Raw genomic sequence first — 18,372 nt, forward strand, 5'->3', positions numbered from 1 at the left:
TCTCATAGTAAGCGGAAGATAACTTTCTCTGAAACAGTTAAACCATCTGTCATTTTATTCAGTCAATCATCCTTTTCATGTTATTTGCCTGATGCTTCAGGTTTTGCTCCATCAACCCATCTTCTTCTACCCCTTCCTTCCTGTCAGTCTTTTCCAGTATTTCCTAATGGTGCAAAATGTTTAATCATCTTGCAAATTCCCTTTTAATCATATAGCAATACCCTCTTCCTTTAGAAATCCAACTGCCTAAAGAAACATTACAAATAGGAACTCCCCTCCCTTTTCAGGCGCCTGTTGTCGCTAATCTCTTCCACCTTCTCGTGATCGTTCAGGAAACGTTAAATCACTTTTGAAGACTTCTTATTCAGCCTTTGGTTCATTCCCTTCTTTTCAGGAAAAGCGTGTCATCTTCTCTTTCAGTCCCATTCATTCTCGCCTCTTCTACATTCTTCATCCTAACCCTTCACAAACTGTTCAGTCACATCGTTTTTATCCTTCTTCCACCCAATTACCTAGTAAATGCTCAATCATCTGTAAGCTCGTATTTCCTATCTTCACATTAGGTCAGTCTTACTGAAGCTTTTTCCTGTTCAACTGAAAACATGGCAACACTTTCCTGTCTTAAATGTTTTCTTGCAAAAAGAAGATGAAACACCTGCCAAATGTGATGCAGAGTGTATCTATATATACACACATATATATATATATATATATATATATATATATATATATATATATATATATATGTGTGTGTGTTAATACCAGCTAAATGGTCCACAGATGTCTTTCCTTGGATGAATGTTTCAAGGCATTTTTTAGAACTCTAACTGGAGGCTTGTTTTAGCCAAGACTGAAAATAATTAATAAAAGAAACTGTAAAATGAGCTGGGCCTGAAATGAATTACTTACACACAGTATCATCTTTACTAAATGAGCTATACCATCAGGGCATTTCATAATTGCTATAAACTGTATGTATGCTTAAATCCTTTTATTTATTTTTTATTTTGCAAATGCCTGCTTAATGAGAGTGAGTAGTTCTTTATATGAAATTATGATTTATGGTGGACAACTGACACTCTCATGAAAACGAACGGAAGGTTGAATCTGGTAACTGTTAATGACACTTTAACATGTGTGTTGTTTTCATCCACCAGTATGTAAATACGTTATCATTTTGCCATTTTTGGGAAGAAGGTCAATTAACAGCAAATAAATCATACCTAAAATGCTATTTCCTACTGCCACTGACTTATATGTCATTTAGAAGATGTTCTCTTTTCTAAAGAGGAAGGGGAATAATAAATAAATAAATATTCTACAAGAAAGAGACATCTGTTCTTTTACCTGAGACTGCAAGAACTACGACAAAATTCTTTTTGGCCGGGACCTTCCATACTTCACAAGAACTCCTTGGAAATCTTCGTAGGCTACTCCCACAGCATCACAACACCTTCGTATTATCGGACACAACACGAACAAAGTTCTGCCCAGAATATGCACCGAGAACAAGCTCCAAGAACTTCAAAACCAGGTTTGAAAACAGAATGATATCATTTTGTTCGTAGACCCCCTGGGAGAAAGAATAAGTTTCTCTTTTCTGGCACCGCATGACTTGGACTTAAAGGATGGAGGACAGAACTGTGACACCAAACTAATATTAATAAAAACATTTTAAAAACTCCATCTCACAACAAAATCAGCTTGTTAAGTTACTTGGTTGGTTTAATGGAAATTTTTCAGGATCTCCAGAGGACAAATACGTCCTGTTCTCCCAACTGGGACATAAAGAAGGGGCTGAAAATATGAAAATCTACCCACATTTCATATATGCATTCATAGCACAGGAAAGAGTAATTACAAGGAGCCCTTGGCATAAGGACGTCTAGTCCCACACAACCGGTCATTCTGCTCACGCCATCCCTCCAGCAGGCTTTTATTAGAAGTAGGAGTATGTTGGAGTGGAGATAAGACAGACACTACAGCACGTCTCAACAGGAGGGGGGCGGCCAGGGGGTTGGGTGGGGCTAGGAGTAGAAGGAGAGGAGGGCGTCACATGAAACAGGCACCAACTAGTGTGCACAACAAGCTCTCCCCTTTCCACAACTATAATTCCAAGGCTAACCCACTCCTATCTGCAACCCCAGGAAACTCTCAGGGTGCAATTTACCGTGTGCACTTCACTGATAATACTGTCTCCAGGGCAGGAAGGAGAGAGTGATGGGCTGGGGCAGAAAACAGAAAGAGACGGAGGGAGATGGAGATGGAGGGCGGTGGTATGGAGGGGGGAGCTGAGACAGAAAGAGAAAAGAAATAAGGAGTTAATAGGTGACGATAAGAAGGCAGAGCGACGATCACCATGGAAATTACAAATGCAAACCCGGGAAGCAATTTGTGTCAGTACAAAACACTCCAACATGGGATTTGGCTGGACCAAAAACTCAGCAAACTGAATCATGACACGACTGCACAAAAACATCTCCTCTGACTCACAGACACTCAAGTGTATCAGTTTTTTTTTTTTAAACAGTTACACCACCGAACTCCTGCAAAACCTTGAATCTGCAGAGACGAAAAAGGAAAGACGACAACAGAAACTCACAACACATTTCTGCAAACCAAACACAACAGCTCCTACTACAGGTTACTCCAGCGGTTATTCTAGGATGAAATCCATCACATTCACAGATAACGTGTGTAGTTTCACACTGAATCTGGAGATGTGAGAGAATCAATGGGAAGTTCTGGTGGTTGCAACAGAAGAGACAGCTAATGTCTTCTGTGTATTACGTTCTCTTGGAAGCAAGATTGTTGCTGCTACAGAAACAGAAATTACACACACAAATGATCTTAATCATTCTGAAATTAGACCAACCAACAGAGAAACTGTTGCAGTAGCTCTAGTTATAACGGGGCATTTCTCTGCATCATCTCCTCAGCTTTTTCCACCAGGAAATCCATTCAATCCTGCTCTGCAGGCAGATCCTGGTAGCATTCATTCATAACCCTTGAACTTTCCCACATTTTGTTACATTACAAGCAACATTTTCATTGTATGGTGTTGTAAGTGATAGGCCAAGAAAAGTAGTGCAGAGATTTGAAGAGGAACGAAAATAATCCATTTCAATATTTTTTTACAACTAAAGATAGCCTTGACATTTACAGACTGAGAATTCTGCCCATTCCTGTTTGGAAAAACGGTTCCAGCTCAGTCTGACTGGACAGAGAACATCTGTGAACAGCAATGTTCGATTATTGAAATCCTCATGTGAATTTAGGTCTGGACTTTCACACACAGGTATGCTTGGATCTTAACCAATCTATGGCTGTATGTTTAGAGTCGTCCTGCTGATAGGGGAACCTCCGCTGCCGTCTCAAAGTCTTTTGCAGCTTTTAGCGATTCTTTTTTTTCCAATAAAAATCTTCCCATCAACTCTGTCCAGTTTAACTGTTCCCGTAGAGGAAAACGCATCAACCCAATATGGTGCTACCACCACCATGCTTCATCATTAGGCTGGTGTTTTTACACCACACAGTGCGCAAATACTGGTTTTCTTGTGAAGCGATTTCCCACCTGAGCTGCGTCTATCTTTAGCTCCTCCAGAGTAAACATGGGGATATCGGCTGATTCTCCGATTTAACATTAAAAGTGTTTATAAAAGCTCAGGTTTCCAAAATATACCTGGGTTAGGTTATTAAGGTGGACATGAATAACTTTGAAAGCTTCATTATGAGCACTGAGATCACATTCTGCACCATTTAGCTCGAGAATCTCAAAACTGGTTGTAAACAAATCAAACTTTGACCTGTTTTCCTCTCCACAATTGAACACAAAAAATGGAAAACAAAAAATGGAACATTTTCTTTTCAAAAATCATTTAGAAGTCAATAAAATGCTTCCTGCATAGGGCACACTGAAACCAGCTGAATGTAAAAGCAGCACTTAAAATGGCAGCACCCAAAGCCACACTTGCTGTTTGAGAACCAGCAGCGCACATCCAATAACGATTGGCAGTCAGACTTTCAATAAGCCGTGGAGATTCAAATATTCTGAATTTACTTCTAAGCAGCTTTAGTCATCCTTATGCATGTATTCATTCTTATGCAAACATAGCGAATGAATTATTTGTTGCTGCTTAATGTTTCTTATATTATTTTTAAAATTATCCTTAGTGTTGAAAAGTTACTTTTAACAGCTGCTCTGAAACATGAGTTAAAAGCTTGGACACACCTTCCATTTTGATTGAGAAAGCACATAGGGATGCATTGGGATGTGCCAAAGGAAAGCAGTTATTTGCCCGGAAATAAAGCTGTTGGAAAATATGGATTAGCACTAACGTTATTTAATAATACATGTTTCTGAAGAAGCTTTAGAGCTTTCAGAATAGATAAAAATACGTTGGCTGCATACATGAGCCGGTGTGTGTGTGTGTTTATACCAATTCTTTGGCCTTCTCTGCTTCTTGGTGCACTTGTTGTCGTTCCCGGCTCATGGCTTTAGCCATTTCCTCTCTCGCTGCCTCCTTCTCTCTTTCCGCCATCTTGGCCAGCTCATCCTTCAGTATTGCCTGCTGTCGCTCATACCTTAAATACATCAAAAATTTAAATAATTTACGGATAATCCTTTCTTTCGTCACAAGTTGGCATTTATTTATCCTTAGTGTTATTTTGACACTCATATGTTGGACCTATCTCCACAAGGGGGCGACAGATTCCAAACTAAGACTGATCAACAGTCCATTTGTGTACCTCCTCTAAGGTAGTAATATAACAGTTTACTATAAATGTATGGATACATATGAAACCTGGAAAAACCACTGAATGAAAATGAATGAATGAATAACAGGACGCATGGATGGATCAATGGAAGGATTAAGTACACAAGCAGATGGATTGGTGGATAGCCACAACGTTTACACCTTATTTCCAATCCCATTCTCTAAGTATACAAATATTTTTTCCAAATCGTTCCAGAACTGGAAAACACTTTAATTCCATACTTTTCCACACTGCATTTGACATCTGAACCCGGTATCACATTTCAGATTTGATACAGAGGTGCTGTGACTAGTGCTGGGTAATAAAACTATTTCAATAGTTTATCAGAAAAAAAACAGAAAATGTCAGAAACAATGCCAAAGACAGACCTTAAAATTCTATAAAAGAGACAACACATTGCAGTACGTGGGGTCCTCGCTATCTGAGCATTCTTACAAGATGGAGAAGAGATTGCAAACAGTGGTGAAAACTTGATTTGATTTTTTTTGTTGTACTCAAAAACATATTTGGACATTTATTCAGTGCTGCAAATGGGATTTGTACATCAATATATTGCAAGTTGATAAAGTCATTGTTAATCTATAAAGTCCTCCAAGGGTTAAAGGAATTCATTGCTTGGTTTCACAGTTTTTGTAAATACCTTTTTCTTACTTCTTTTAATTTGTTCTTTAAGTTTGGATTGAAACAGATACTACCTTTGAAACTAGACTTTCAACTTGAAACTGTCGCAATTATTAACAAAACCGTTCAATGTGTCAAGAAAAATATTTTGATCATTTTATTGTCCATGTTGCCCAGCTCTTGCTGTTACTCTTCTCTGTTATATTCAGATTAGGAGTGCACCAATTGCAGTTTTGTGCCTGATCACTGCTCACCGATCTTTAAAATTGATTCTGATTTTGGCTGATACACTGTCAGGTGTATAGGGTCAAAATACACCTTTAATGTTCCAATCTTATTTTATTGAAAAACAATGAATAATACCCGTGAAACAATACAAATTTGTTTTAACTGCACATGAGGTAGAGTTCTCAAATATAAATGAAAAAGTCCGAGCATTGCAGTTAATTTAGTCTTTCATATGCTTTTTTGTTTTTCTAAACATGTCCTGTCTGGCAGAGTAGCACTTGGAATTGTTGTCTGAGTGCCAAAAAGAAGCCCAACAGATTTACTTTCACAAGTGGAGCATTACGGCGCACAATATGTATAAAAAAACTTCATTAGAAACTGCTTTGGGATTATGTCAATTGCAATGGACACGGAGACAGAAACGCAAGAGATAAAAAGAAGCAAGAAAAAGAGAGAGGTCGGGCAAAAAGGAAAAAGGGAGAGAAGGAGAAAAGAATAGAGGAGAGAAAGACAGATGAAGTGAATACAAGATAACTTCCTAGAAGACTGCTGCTATACCTGCAGAAACGCATATACAACAGCAATGTTACTGAAAAGTGCACGGTACTAATAAATGCAAGTTGGTGGCAACAGCTGCTCAATATAGAACATCTGTGTATCTGTTAACACCTGAATCCAAACACCTGTGGGTGTCAGTGTGAGCACCCTTGTGTATGCAAGGTTTCTCCATAAAAATGTGCAATAGCGAGTGTGAGGAGGAACAGACCTGTTCCCCTGTACCTGAGACAGACACAGAGGAGATCTAAGCCACAGACATCCAAAGACCCCTCAGAGCACGAGAACCCCAGAAGGGCCACCGCCAGGACTACCACAACCCCCCTAGAGAGGAGCAGAGGAGAGCACTAGGGGAACCACCAAGCAGCCACAGTGCAAAAGCCCCAGGGAGCTACAGCAACGAGCCCACAGGCCCAGTCGGCAGCTGTCTACAGATCCAGCCATGGACCCAGAGACCCGAGACATCAGGCCACATCACCTCCCGAGCAGAGGCTCGACAGAGCCAGAGGGCCCAGGCCCCGTCTTTCATTTTCACATTTTTCTATTTTGTTTTTTTTTTACCGTGTCCTGTCCGGCAGAGTAGCGCTCAGAATTGTTGTCTGAGTGCCAAGAAATTGCCCAACAGATTTACTTTCACAAGCGGAGCATTACAGCTAATGCTTTAAAGCTCTGCTTGATATTTATAAAAGAAACTTTATTATAAACTTTTTGGGAATATTTCAATTGTTACAGACACGGAGACTGAAATTAAAAGGAAAAAATAAGCTAAAAAAAAAGAGAGATGGGGCAAAAGGGAAAAAGGGGAGAAAAGGAGGAAAGAGTGGAGGAGAGAAAGAAGGATGAAGAGAATACAAGATTACACCCTGCTTGCTTATACACCTGTAGCTGTTTTTTTTTTTTTTGTGAGCGGTGCAGCCCAATATTGAACATCTGTGTATATGTCAACACCTGAAGCTTAACACCTGTGAATATGAGTGTGGACGCATTTTGTATACAAGGTTTCTCCACAAAAATATGCAATAGCAAGTGTGAGGACCCACAGACCTGCCCCATGGTCCCCGGACGGACACTGAGGAGATCCGAGCCACAGACATCCAAAAGCCCCCCAAAGCACAGGAACCCCAGGAGAACCACCGCCGGGACTACCGCAACCCCCCCAGAGAAGAGCAGTGGAGAGTCCCAGGGGAACCACCCAGCAGCAACAGTGCAGAAGCCCCAGGGAGCCACAGCAACGAGCCCACAAGCCCCGCCGGCAGCCGTCCACACCCGAGCAGATCCAGCCATGGACCCAGAGACCCAAGACCCCGGGACACACCACCTCCCAAGCAGAGGCCCGACACAGCCCAGGGGGCCAGGCCCCAGCAAGCAGCCACAGGGAGTGAGCCAGCACACACCAACGCACACGGCCCTGGACACCGAGAACCACAAATACACCAGCGGGCACAGACTCCAACCACCGGCAGATAGTGTGGCGGGGAGGAAATAGGCCCCCATAATATGGGGGGGCCTAAGCTGATCCAGGAGAGGGAGCATTCCAAGACCCAACTTGTAACTAAAAAAAAAAAAAAAACAGGCACACACACAGTCACAATCACCCACTCCCACCCTCATGCATACACATAAAATCACTCGCACCCAAAGTGAAGACAAACAACAATGGACATTATATACTCACTCACACTTCCCATGCATACTCTATACTCCCAGGTCCAGGCGCCGGCACCCCCTAGGGGCAACCAGCCCCAGGACCCAGGAGGTGGTCCCCTTCCCTCCTGGGGCAGAGACAGGCAGACAGCGCCGGCACAGCCCAGACCCGGTGACCCCTGCCCGGCTCCCGACCCCCCGCCCCAAACCCAGTCCCCAGCAACCCCCATCCACCTCCGGAGAGGGGGCTATGTACAAAAGAGGGGTCCACATGGCTCAAACCAGCCCGCCAACCGGAGCCACCCCAGGAAGGAGCAGTCCTGACCCCCCAATGAGCTCCGATCCCTACCCCATGAGTCTCCCACCCCCAGTGAACCCCAACAAGACCTCCCCACAGGGCCACCCCCAACAAGGACACTGATATCGAACACATGCCCCCAAACCCAAACGCCACGAATCCCCTCCCACACAGGGGTACACCCCCATAGGTGAACTCCATGGCTGAGAAGCCGATGAAACCACACCCACACAGCACAGGCTCCACACACAGCCCCGCTCTAAGCACCCCCGCCGCAACCCGCTCCCCCACCACACAGCGCGCCGCAAAGGCAAGGCAAGGGCCCTGCGCAACGCCACCCCCGCCCACTGGCGCAACAGGGCAGACCCCACCGAGCACCGCACCCACAACAGTGGACCCGCACCCAAAATACCCCTGACCCCGCACCATGACGGGACAAACTCATCCACCAAGAGGTCGCCGGTGACCCCACACCCTAGAAGTGGACACAACCCCTCCACCCCACAGGCTGCAGCCCTTCCACGTCATCCCCCAGCCCACCACCCCGATCCCCCCCCGAACACAACAGCCAGCAGAGCAGCATACCTCCAAGCAGCCCCACCCCACCAGTCCACGAGAGGGATACATGCACCAGCCGGGTACCTGGGCCATGCAGGCCAACCGCTCCAGGCCAAGCACAACCTGCCAGCGGCCCCGGTGCAGTCACAAGACATGCTCCGCCGCCCCACCCACCCGACCGCCAACCGTAGCCCGGCACCCAGCCATGGGCCAGAACCACAGAAGGAAGCAGTGGAAGAAGGCCACAGCAGCCCCAGTTACCGGGCACCCCGCCAACTCCACCCCCAAACCCTGGGGGCGCCCCAGACGTTTTTAAGTCTAAATTTATTTTAGATTTAATTTGTTGATATTCTAAAAATGTATTCTTGTCCATCCCGTATTGTATAATTAATCTGTTAAATGGGATGAACTGAATTCCTTCAAATATATGTTCCAAGTTTTCAATTCCTTTACTCCTCCAATATGGAAAATTTATTATATTATTTTTTTGTAGGATGTCAGGGTTGTTCCAGATGGGTGTACGTCTGCATGGGATTAGTGAAGACCCTGTCATTTTTAGATATTCCCACCATGCTGTCAGAGAGTTGCTGACGTTGAGGCTTTTGAAGCATATATGCCGTTTTATTTTTATTCATTTTCACATTTTTAAAACAAACAAAACGTGCACAACAGGCTAGACGAGTAGGTACGATCGGTGGATAAGATCGGTTTCACATGTAAGTATCGACCAATCGCCGATAAACCAAAATTAAGCAAATCGGGGCCGATCAATCAGCTGGTCGATCATTCAGTGCATCCCTAATTTAAATAGAAATCTATCAATACTTTCATCAAATCTCATTTATTTTGTAAACGTCTACAGGCTCCATGGTGTAGCAGTTTGTAGCACTGTTGTTCCGCACCAAGAAGGTCGTGGGTTTGACTCCAGGCCGGGGGTCTTTCTGCATGGAGTTTGCATGTTCTCCCCGTGCATGCGTGGGTTCTCTCCGGGTACTCTGGCTTCCTCCCATGACTGTTAGGTTAAATGGTCTCTCTATATTACCCTTAGGTGTGTAAATGAGTATGTGAATGGTTGTTTGTCCTGTGTGTGTCAGTGTTTCCCTGCAATAGACTGGCGACCTGTCCAGGGTGTTCCCTGCCTCCCGCCCATAAACTTCTGGAGATGCACCAGCTTCTCCTATGGAAGAAGCGGTATAGAAAATGACTGACTGACTGGAGTCTGCAGGCACTATTTTGGCTTTCCCCATTCCCAGTCATTCAGATGTTTACTGCTCAATCTATGAATCCTAATTGGTCTCAGTGGAAAAACTCTCAGCCACAATAAACCACACAATGTAACCAGTAGTAAATGAGAAATTAAATTAATTGGAATCCAACAATCTGTGTGAAATTTTGCTTGTTTTTTGTTAAGAATTATTCTTGGTCTACATTAAGGGAGGAAAAAGAAGAAAAAAGCTTGGTGATATTTACTTTTTAATTACAAAAAACACTCAATTATCCTTACATGCCCTGCAGGAAAATTTACAAACTCTCCAGCCATGTGTAATAACTTCAGGATGAAAAAGCCCAGTAAAGCTTACCTCAAGATCCAAGTCATTTAAAAGAGCATATTTCTGAAACGATCACTGTTGCCCTGATGCATATTCCCCAGCTGGGACAGTTACATTTCTCTTACCAAACTGTTTTAAAAGGGGCCGTGTTGTTTTAATTATGGGGCCCTGTTAGGACCTGGCATGTGTCTTAAATCCGACCAGGAGACATCCAGGTTGTAAGTCAGCTACCGTAGGGATGTTAAATCAGGTCAGTCGAACTGTGTGTAAATTAGACATGCACTGAGAAATGTGGCAGGTTTGTAATTTCTGGTTTTTGCAAAGCTTTGCTCTGCCAATACCGACTTAAGCTAATTCTGATTTCCGAAAAGCTGGCAAAATTTCCAAGTCCGAAATGTTTCATAACATAAAAAGGTTTAAAGGTAAAACAGAGCAGCTTATCTGTAATACATTCAGCCCATCTGGTAGCTACTGAGATAAATTATCTTCTTTGCCAATTCAACTGTGCCACCCCGTATGAGTGGCACTGCCTTGAGGCAGATGGCCACATTTTGAACCCAGAACAGTAGGGAATAAAACAAACATGAAATGAGTATACTCGTCTGAGGATGAGCTCTGTGCGGTAGCACGCTAAATGAACAGCTAACATGCCTCTGTAGAAAATAGAGTTTTCCTATGAATACTTTTTAATGCTTTTGTATTTTCTCTGACGTCATCCTCCATCAGGACTATTGACTGTAGACTAAACAGAAGACATGGTTACCTCCTATGAGCAACTAATAAATGAAGTGGTTTCCACTACATGAACCTAAATTTGATGATAAAAAATTTGTTTAGCGGGAATAAATCAGTTTTTGGATTTGATCCTCATACCCACCTTCTCTGTTCATCTTTGGAGAATGAGGCCGACTTGCTGCTGGGCTGGGCCCGGTGTTGTGAGCTCTGCTGTGCTTGAGAGGCTGAGCTGGCACTGCAAGAGGCACCTGATCAAAGTTCAAAACATTTAATATTAGAAACTCTGTAAATTCAGCCATGCACTACATCGACATGCCTCAAGCTTCAAAGACTGAATTCTACATCTTGAAGAACTTCCAACGTATAGTTCTACCTACCCACACTAGGTTTTTGTCAAATTCAACTCTGAACCCAGGTCAGTTTGAACATGTGCATTTAATTAAGCAGCTTGTAGTCTCCAGGCTACAATAAGTTTAATCACCAAAACACAACTCAGCAAAAGACACAATTTCACATATTATAGGACCTAAACAATTTGATCTTGGGCAACTGCTAATAATGATGTTTTTTAAGATAGTAGGAGAGACTATTTTCTATTTGAATGCTAGTTAGTCTGTCGGTCAGTAGAAGGAACAGTTCTGCATCTGGCCTTTAACGGAGAGTGGCAAAAAGAAAGCCATTATTGAAGAAAGCTAAGAAAAGGTCCCAAGCCTTCAAAGGGGCACAGCAACCATGTGGAAGAAGGTGCTCTAGTCAGATGAGACCAAAACTGAACTTTTTGGTCCTCATCAAAAACACTACGGCCCTGATCTTAAAAGATCTCAAACAGGTGGCGCTAAATTGCTTGTACCAAAAACGATTGCACAAAAGTGGCCGTTTTTGTTTGTTTTGCCAATATTTTAATTATACTCAACATGTTTGATTGTTTCAGTTGTTCTTTGGGGACACAAAGTGATTTTTCACTGTATAAACCCTCTACTAGCATATGTTCACATTCAAAGAACGTAACCCAACTCATCCTGCTCAGATTGGTCTGCAATAACACAATGCTACTGTCAATAATACACTTTGTTTCGTGACAAGGTTAAAGTATACACTCTTTTCCACCACGTGGAAAAGGCTGCCTTAAATTGGTGATTTTGTACCTGCTAAAAAGTGATTTTATCATCCAGTTTGCAAATGAAGGATTTCATCTACCTTATAATGTTTTTATTTCTCTCCTATTAAATATATTATCAACATCACAGCACAGTGGGTCCTTTGCATGATATGCAAATACATCACACAGGCTTCTGCGTGCTTCTCTGGCGGAGGGTCAGTTATGTGCGCATTCCTGCATGATCAGGTTTGTGCTTCAGCAGCAGATGATCTCACTGACAGTGACGGTGCAGTGGAATGATTCAGATGCAAGAAAAAAGGTAGTGCAAGGAGTTTTTCTCATATATTTTTATTATTTTTATTTTTGACAACCCAAATCTGTTGACAAATGTACAGACAATTCCCGTCTCTACCTCGTCAGTCATTCTATCTATGCCCCCTTCTGGAGACATAGATAAAATGGGATTACATTTGTATATCCTCCTCCCATAAATTTGCATGTTTGGGTCATTATCATGTGCTTTGCATATTAATTAAGGCAGATACGCTAAAAAGTTTGAGCCCGCTGTTCTGCTGATTTTAGCACCTAGTTTGTAGATCAACTTTGCAGACACAAACAGGTTTGCGTATGGTTTTGTACACGGAACCCTTTTGAAGAACAGGCCGTATATTCAATTCAATTAAAAAATACTTTATTAATCCCAAAGGGAAATTGAATGTTGTTGTAGCTCATTATGAGGGTTTCCTCAAAGAGCTGTTGTAGATGCTGATGGCTGTGGGCAGGAAGGATCCAGAGGCAGCCTTTTTTATCAGCTTGTTGAGCTTTTTTAAGTCCCTGGCTCTGATGCTGCTTCCCCAGCAGATGATGGCAGAAGAGATCACACTTTCCACAACAGACTTATAGAAGATATGCAGCATCTTGCTGTAAACACCAAAGGACCTAAGCTTCCTCAAGAAGTACAGTCTGCTCTGTCCCTTCTTGTAGATGTCTTCACAGTTGCATCTCCACTCTAGTCTGTTGTCCAGGTGAGCACCGAGGTATTTATACTCCTCCACCACCTCCACTTCTTCTCCCATGATAGAAATAGTTTTTGACTTATTCCTGTTTCTCTTAAAATCTACAATCATCTCCTTTGTTTTAGTCACGTTCAAGATGAAATAATTGTTTCCACACCATGCCACAAAGTGGTCCACCACCTTCCTGTACTCAGCTTCTTGTCCATCTCTGATCCACCCCACGACTGCAGAATCATCCGAATATTTCTGCAGATGACAGGAGTCTGTCTTGTACAGGAAGTCTGAGGTGTACAGATTGAAGAGTAATGGTTAGAGTACAGTCCTCTGTGGTGCTCCTGTGCTGCTGACGTCTGTTTGTCAGGTAGTCTTTGATCCAGGAGATTGTTGAGGCCTCCACCTGAGTCTTCTGAAGTTTCTGAAAAGCAAATCAGGTTGGATTGTATTAAATGCACTGGAGAAATCAAATAACATGATCCTCACAGTGCTACTGGCTTTGTCCAGGTGACAGTGGGTTTGTTGAAGCAGGTGTATGATGGCATCTTCAATTCCAACTCCACAGCGATAAGCAAACTGAAGGGGGTCCTGATGGTTTACTGTTGCTTACTCAGGTGGGCCAACAGGAGTCTCTCAAGGAACTTCATGATGTGGGATGTCAGGGCAACAGGTCTATAGTCATTGAGTACTGATGGGTGAGTTTTCTTTGGTACCGGAACAAGACAGGAGGTCTTCCACAACACCGGAACCTTCTTCTGGGCCAGGCTAAGGTTGAAGAGGTGCTGCAGAATCCCACAGAGCTGCTCTGCACAGGCCTTCAGAACTCTAGGGCTGACATGATCTGGACCTGCAGCCTTATTCCGATTCAGTCTCTCCAGTTGCATCTTCACTTGACTTCTTGAGACACACAGGTGGAAGGGGGAAGCAAAGGAAGCATCAGCATCTTCTGATATGGTTGAAGGCAAACATGTAAAAGCAGAAGGGTCTAGGGCTGAGGTGGAAGACAAAAAATTTGAGGTGTTACTGGACAGCTGTGGGTCCTGTGGGTCAAAGGAGGGTGGGATGTCTGTTTGGCTGTGAGCAGGAGAGGAGGATGCGAAGCTTGCTTCTGAACTGAACCTATTGAAGAATGTGTTCAGTTCATTGATCCTGTCCAGACCTTCATCGGTCCGATCATCCCTCTGCCTGAAGCCCGTGATCTTCTTCATCCCTGTCCACACATCACTGATATTGTTTTTCTGGAGCTTGCTCTCCAGCTTCTTCTTGTACACCTCCTTGCTGTCTCTTATCTTGACCTTAAGTTGCTTCTGTAAACTCCTCAATAATTCTCTGTCTCCCTCTCTGGAGGCTCTTTTTTTCTTGTTAAGCAGGTCCTTCAGGTCACTGGGGATCCAGGGTTTGTTATTGGGGAAGCATCTCACAGTTCTGGTGGGAATGATGTTATCCACACAGAAGTTTATAAAGTCGGTTACACACTCAGTCATGGCATTGATGTCCTCTCCATGTGGTTGGCACAGTGCATCCCAGTCTGTTGCCTCAAAGCAACCTTGCAGAGCTTCTTCAGCTTCCTGTGACCATTTTCTCACAGTCCTCTTTATTACAGGTTGCCTCTGAACAAGGGGCTTATATTTCGAGCAGAGAAAAACAAGATTGTGATCTGATTTGCCTAGAGGAGGTCTTGCTGTAGAGATGTATGAGTCCTTGACATTTGCATAAAACAAATCCAATGTTTTGTTTTCTCTGACAGAACAGCTGACAAACTGTTGAATCGTTGGAAGTATAGCAGAGAGTGAAGCATAGTTAAAATCACCAGAAATTGCCACAAAAGCATTGGGGTTTTGTGTCTGTAGCTTAGCAATAACTGAGCTGATGGCATCACATGCAGTGTCGGCAACAGCAGAAGGTGGAACGTAAACTGTTGCCAAAATAACACTGGTGAACTCTCTGGGTAAATAATATGGACGAAAACTTACTGCCAACAGTTCAATATCTGGACTGCAGAGATGACACTTCACAGTTACATGTCCCGGATTACACCATCTGTTGTTCACAAGTACTGCCAGTCCACCTCCTTTACATTTGCCGCTCCTCTTTAAATCTCTGTCTGCTCGTATGGTTAAAAAGCCAGGCAGAGACACGCTGGAGTCAGGGATATGATCCTGCAGCCATGTCTCAGTAAAACACATAATACTGCATGCCCGGTACTCTGGCTGGGTCCTTTGTAGGGCTTGGAGTTCATCCAACTTGTTTCCCAACGATCTCACATTGCCCATCATAATTGACGGAAGAGATGGTTTGAACTTCCTCCTTCTCTCTCTTCTCTGCATCCACGGCGTCTCCTTTTCAACTCATCAGGGATTTGGGGTTGTAGTTGAAGTATTATTTGAGCTTTTGAGATATTAATCAGCTGCTCCCGGTTGTAAGAAACAACCCCGTTGCCATGGCAATGCATCATAACAAATGTCCAAAAATAGAAAAGTATTAGGAAAAATCCTCCAAGCTGCACAGCATCCGACACCGGAGAGGACAGTCGTCCAAAAAAAATCAACTGTATCCACCCCAAAAAAGAATAAATCAGAATCAAAAGTAACAGAGCTACTCCAACCTGCTGCCACCTTGAGCTGCGCAATTATAGAATATATTGGGAAACTGATACTAAACACCCTAAAGACACCATCCTCCATACTGTAACATGGTGAGCAGGGACAAGAACCCTGAATTTAATTTAGAAAGAAGAAGAAAGAATTTATAGGAAGACAGACGGAGCCAAATACAGGGCAATTATGCAAAAGACTTGAAACTGAGGTAGCCCTACACTAAAAGACTTGCAGTTCTAACTGCAGAGAAAGCAGCTACTACAAAGGACTGGTTAATTTATCTCACAACATGCATTCTGTTTAGTTTAATTCAGATATTTCAGCTGATCCTAGGATGCTAATTGTTAAAATAAAAGTGATCTATCTACGGAAGCCCAGCCAATTGCATTTAGTATAGTCTCTGTACGACCCCTCCTCCCAAGCAAGCATGTGTGTGTCTTTAGTGAGTTCATTTTTGACAGTAACACACTCTGCCTCTAGACTATATTGAAACATAATATCTGCTTGATGCAGGGCTTGTAGCATGTTATATTTAGAAATGTTCAGAATACTCCGAAGCTTTTCCAAGTCAAAGTCCAACATTAACAAGAGTCAAGTTTAAACGTGATCAGTTGCTAATGGCCGGGTAAGCTCAAAACAAGCATTAAACCTCTACCTTTTCCTGTCTGAGGACTTGGGGCTGATGATGATGAGGGTGATGGTGAGGGTTCTGGAGGAATGTTTGCCACTCCTTTCATCCTCTGGAGTACATCTTCTGACAGCTGACAGGGGAGGACATTTAAGACAGACATGAAGGGACAGTCAACTGAGAATCTACAAACAAAGTCATGTCTAAATCAGTAAAAAATCCAGAGAAACTTCAATCTGAAAGCTCAGGATCAGGTGCGCCTAATTCAGCCGTTTTTCTGTGTCTAAGGGAAACGGTTAAATATGGCTACAAATAAAACCACAGAGGGCAGCACCATTCACTGACTCACTCTTTCTATGACTCATTACATCTGAATGTGTAGCCAGAATTGGCAAACTACAACTTTTGTAGTAGCTTTAACTTTTGTGTTAGTTCTTGATAGACATTTTCAGACCGCTGCAGAACTTAACTTCTAAAAAGCCAGAATATTTAAATTCCAGCGGGTCCTGAATCTAGCTTGAATCCTTGCGAGATCTGGTACTTTCAATATTGAATGCATATGAATATGAATGCAACAATTGCTGTGAAAAAAAGAATGCAAAAGAGTGTCCAGCAAGGACCAGGAGTGTCTTCTAATGAGAGGTGCATAACTGAATCTTGTTGCCACCAGCACAGAGCTTGTTCAGCTTGGGCAGCAGGTGAATGTGAGTGCATTTGTATACAAACTGAGAGGAAGATGTTTGGACAATGGTGACAAGAGGAGAAGCATTTTAGATTTGTTGTAAAAGTGTATGATACAAAACATATGGGTAAAAAAAGGTTCACACAACAAATAAACACTATTTCCATAAACGTAAATAAACTGGTAAAATGTTCATTCTCTTTTGGTAATCCAAAAAAACGTGTAAAATATAAGTACAGAAATATCAAAGCTACTAAGAAGGACCATAAACAAATTTAACATCGTTAAAACGTCTGGCCATAGATATAAACTTTCACCATTAAAACATCCCGTCTTTTGCTGCCATTGGTTGGTCATCATGTAAAGTTCCGACATAGAAACTCTCCCTGGAATGCAGCACTGCCATGCGTCTCAGCAGTTCACCAAACTCCATTCAAAAACTGTTCCTTTTAAGCCCTCTCGGAAAATACAAAACACCCTGCGGTGACACATTTACTTTTCTGATGATTTCATGATTCAACAGCAATGCAACATGCATATTCATGCCCAACAGTAGCCAGTTGTTTACGTTCCTTTCGCAGCATTATTGGCAACGGTACTACAACGCCAAAAATAGTAAAGCGTCAAAAAAAAGTATTTTACATAAATCCAGGTGGACAGCTTTTGGACCGATTTCATCTAAAGGTCTTACCGATTTTTTAATTTTATTGGCCATCTGTAAGTCAATTAGTTTGCTGATAATGACGTTGGACTGCAACGGTTAGACTATATTTAGTAAAGTCTGGCGATGGGAAAAAGTGATCCTTCAGGGCTCATGAATCAACCTGCTCCACAGCCTCTTCATTCCCCTCCATCCTGCTGCCTTTAGCAGAGGCTTTACAGATGGTAAACCTGACGTTCTGAATGTTTACAGGTTATGTGTTATGGAGCCACAAGCTTCGAGCTGACGAGCATTAACTAACGTTAGCATGACGTACCCAACGCTAGCTACATTAGCATTACCTTTATCCCGCGGAGAATCCTGACTCTGTCCTCATCATCCACGCCGAAGGATACTTTCCTGGTAGTACTCTCCCCCGAGCCCATTCCTCCTGGTGTCACCTTTTAGTTTACTTAATAGTTGTATGCTAAATATTGCTACTATCACGAAACACTGTTTATGTCCTGCCCAATGACAGAATGTGTCACAGATGGGATACGGGTTGCCAGGTTTATTTAAAACATCCCTTTCTATGTTATATTTCAAACTTGGAGGATGGATTCCCACCAAGGAAAAAATATATTCAAGCGACTATCTAAAAGTAACCGTAAATCGTTGACCCGCTGTGTTTTTTTTAAATAAAAAGTAAAGTCATATTCACACTTGTTTGTTACAGTGTTTAACCTCA

The 18,372-nt window shown here is 42.7% G+C and overlaps 1 protein-coding gene across 4 annotated transcripts in view; it reads right to left on the minus strand.

The window, feature by feature from the left end:
* The window catches only part of chchd6a (coiled-coil-helix-coiled-coil-helix domain containing 6a), a 120,701-nt gene extending 102,495 nt beyond the window's left edge, over positions 1-18,206 (minus strand). The window contains exons 1-4 of one of the 4 annotated variants that reach the window (XM_047362405.1): positions 17,987-18,206; positions 16,330-16,435; positions 11,111-11,216; positions 4,440-4,584 (exon numbers count right to left, since the gene is read on the minus strand). In XM_047362405.1, the coding sequence (XP_047218361.1) occupies positions 4,440-4,584; positions 11,111-11,216; positions 16,330-16,435; positions 17,987-18,070 (441 nt within the window). In that variant the 5' untranslated portion in view covers positions 18,071-18,206. Of the gene's footprint in view, positions 1-4,439; positions 4,585-11,110; positions 11,217-16,329; positions 16,436-17,675; positions 17,882-17,986 lie in introns of those variants that run through there. The other 3 variants (XM_047362186.1, XM_047362253.1, XM_047362329.1) reach the window with 3 other exon arrangements.
* Between the last annotated feature and the right edge of the window lie 166 nt (positions 18,207-18,372).

The sequence above is a fragment of the Girardinichthys multiradiatus genome, chromosome 1 (assembly GCF_021462225.1).
Source record: "Girardinichthys multiradiatus isolate DD_20200921_A chromosome 1, DD_fGirMul_XY1, whole genome shotgun sequence".
Taxonomy (NCBI): Eukaryota; Metazoa; Chordata; class Actinopteri; order Cyprinodontiformes; family Goodeidae; genus Girardinichthys; species Girardinichthys multiradiatus.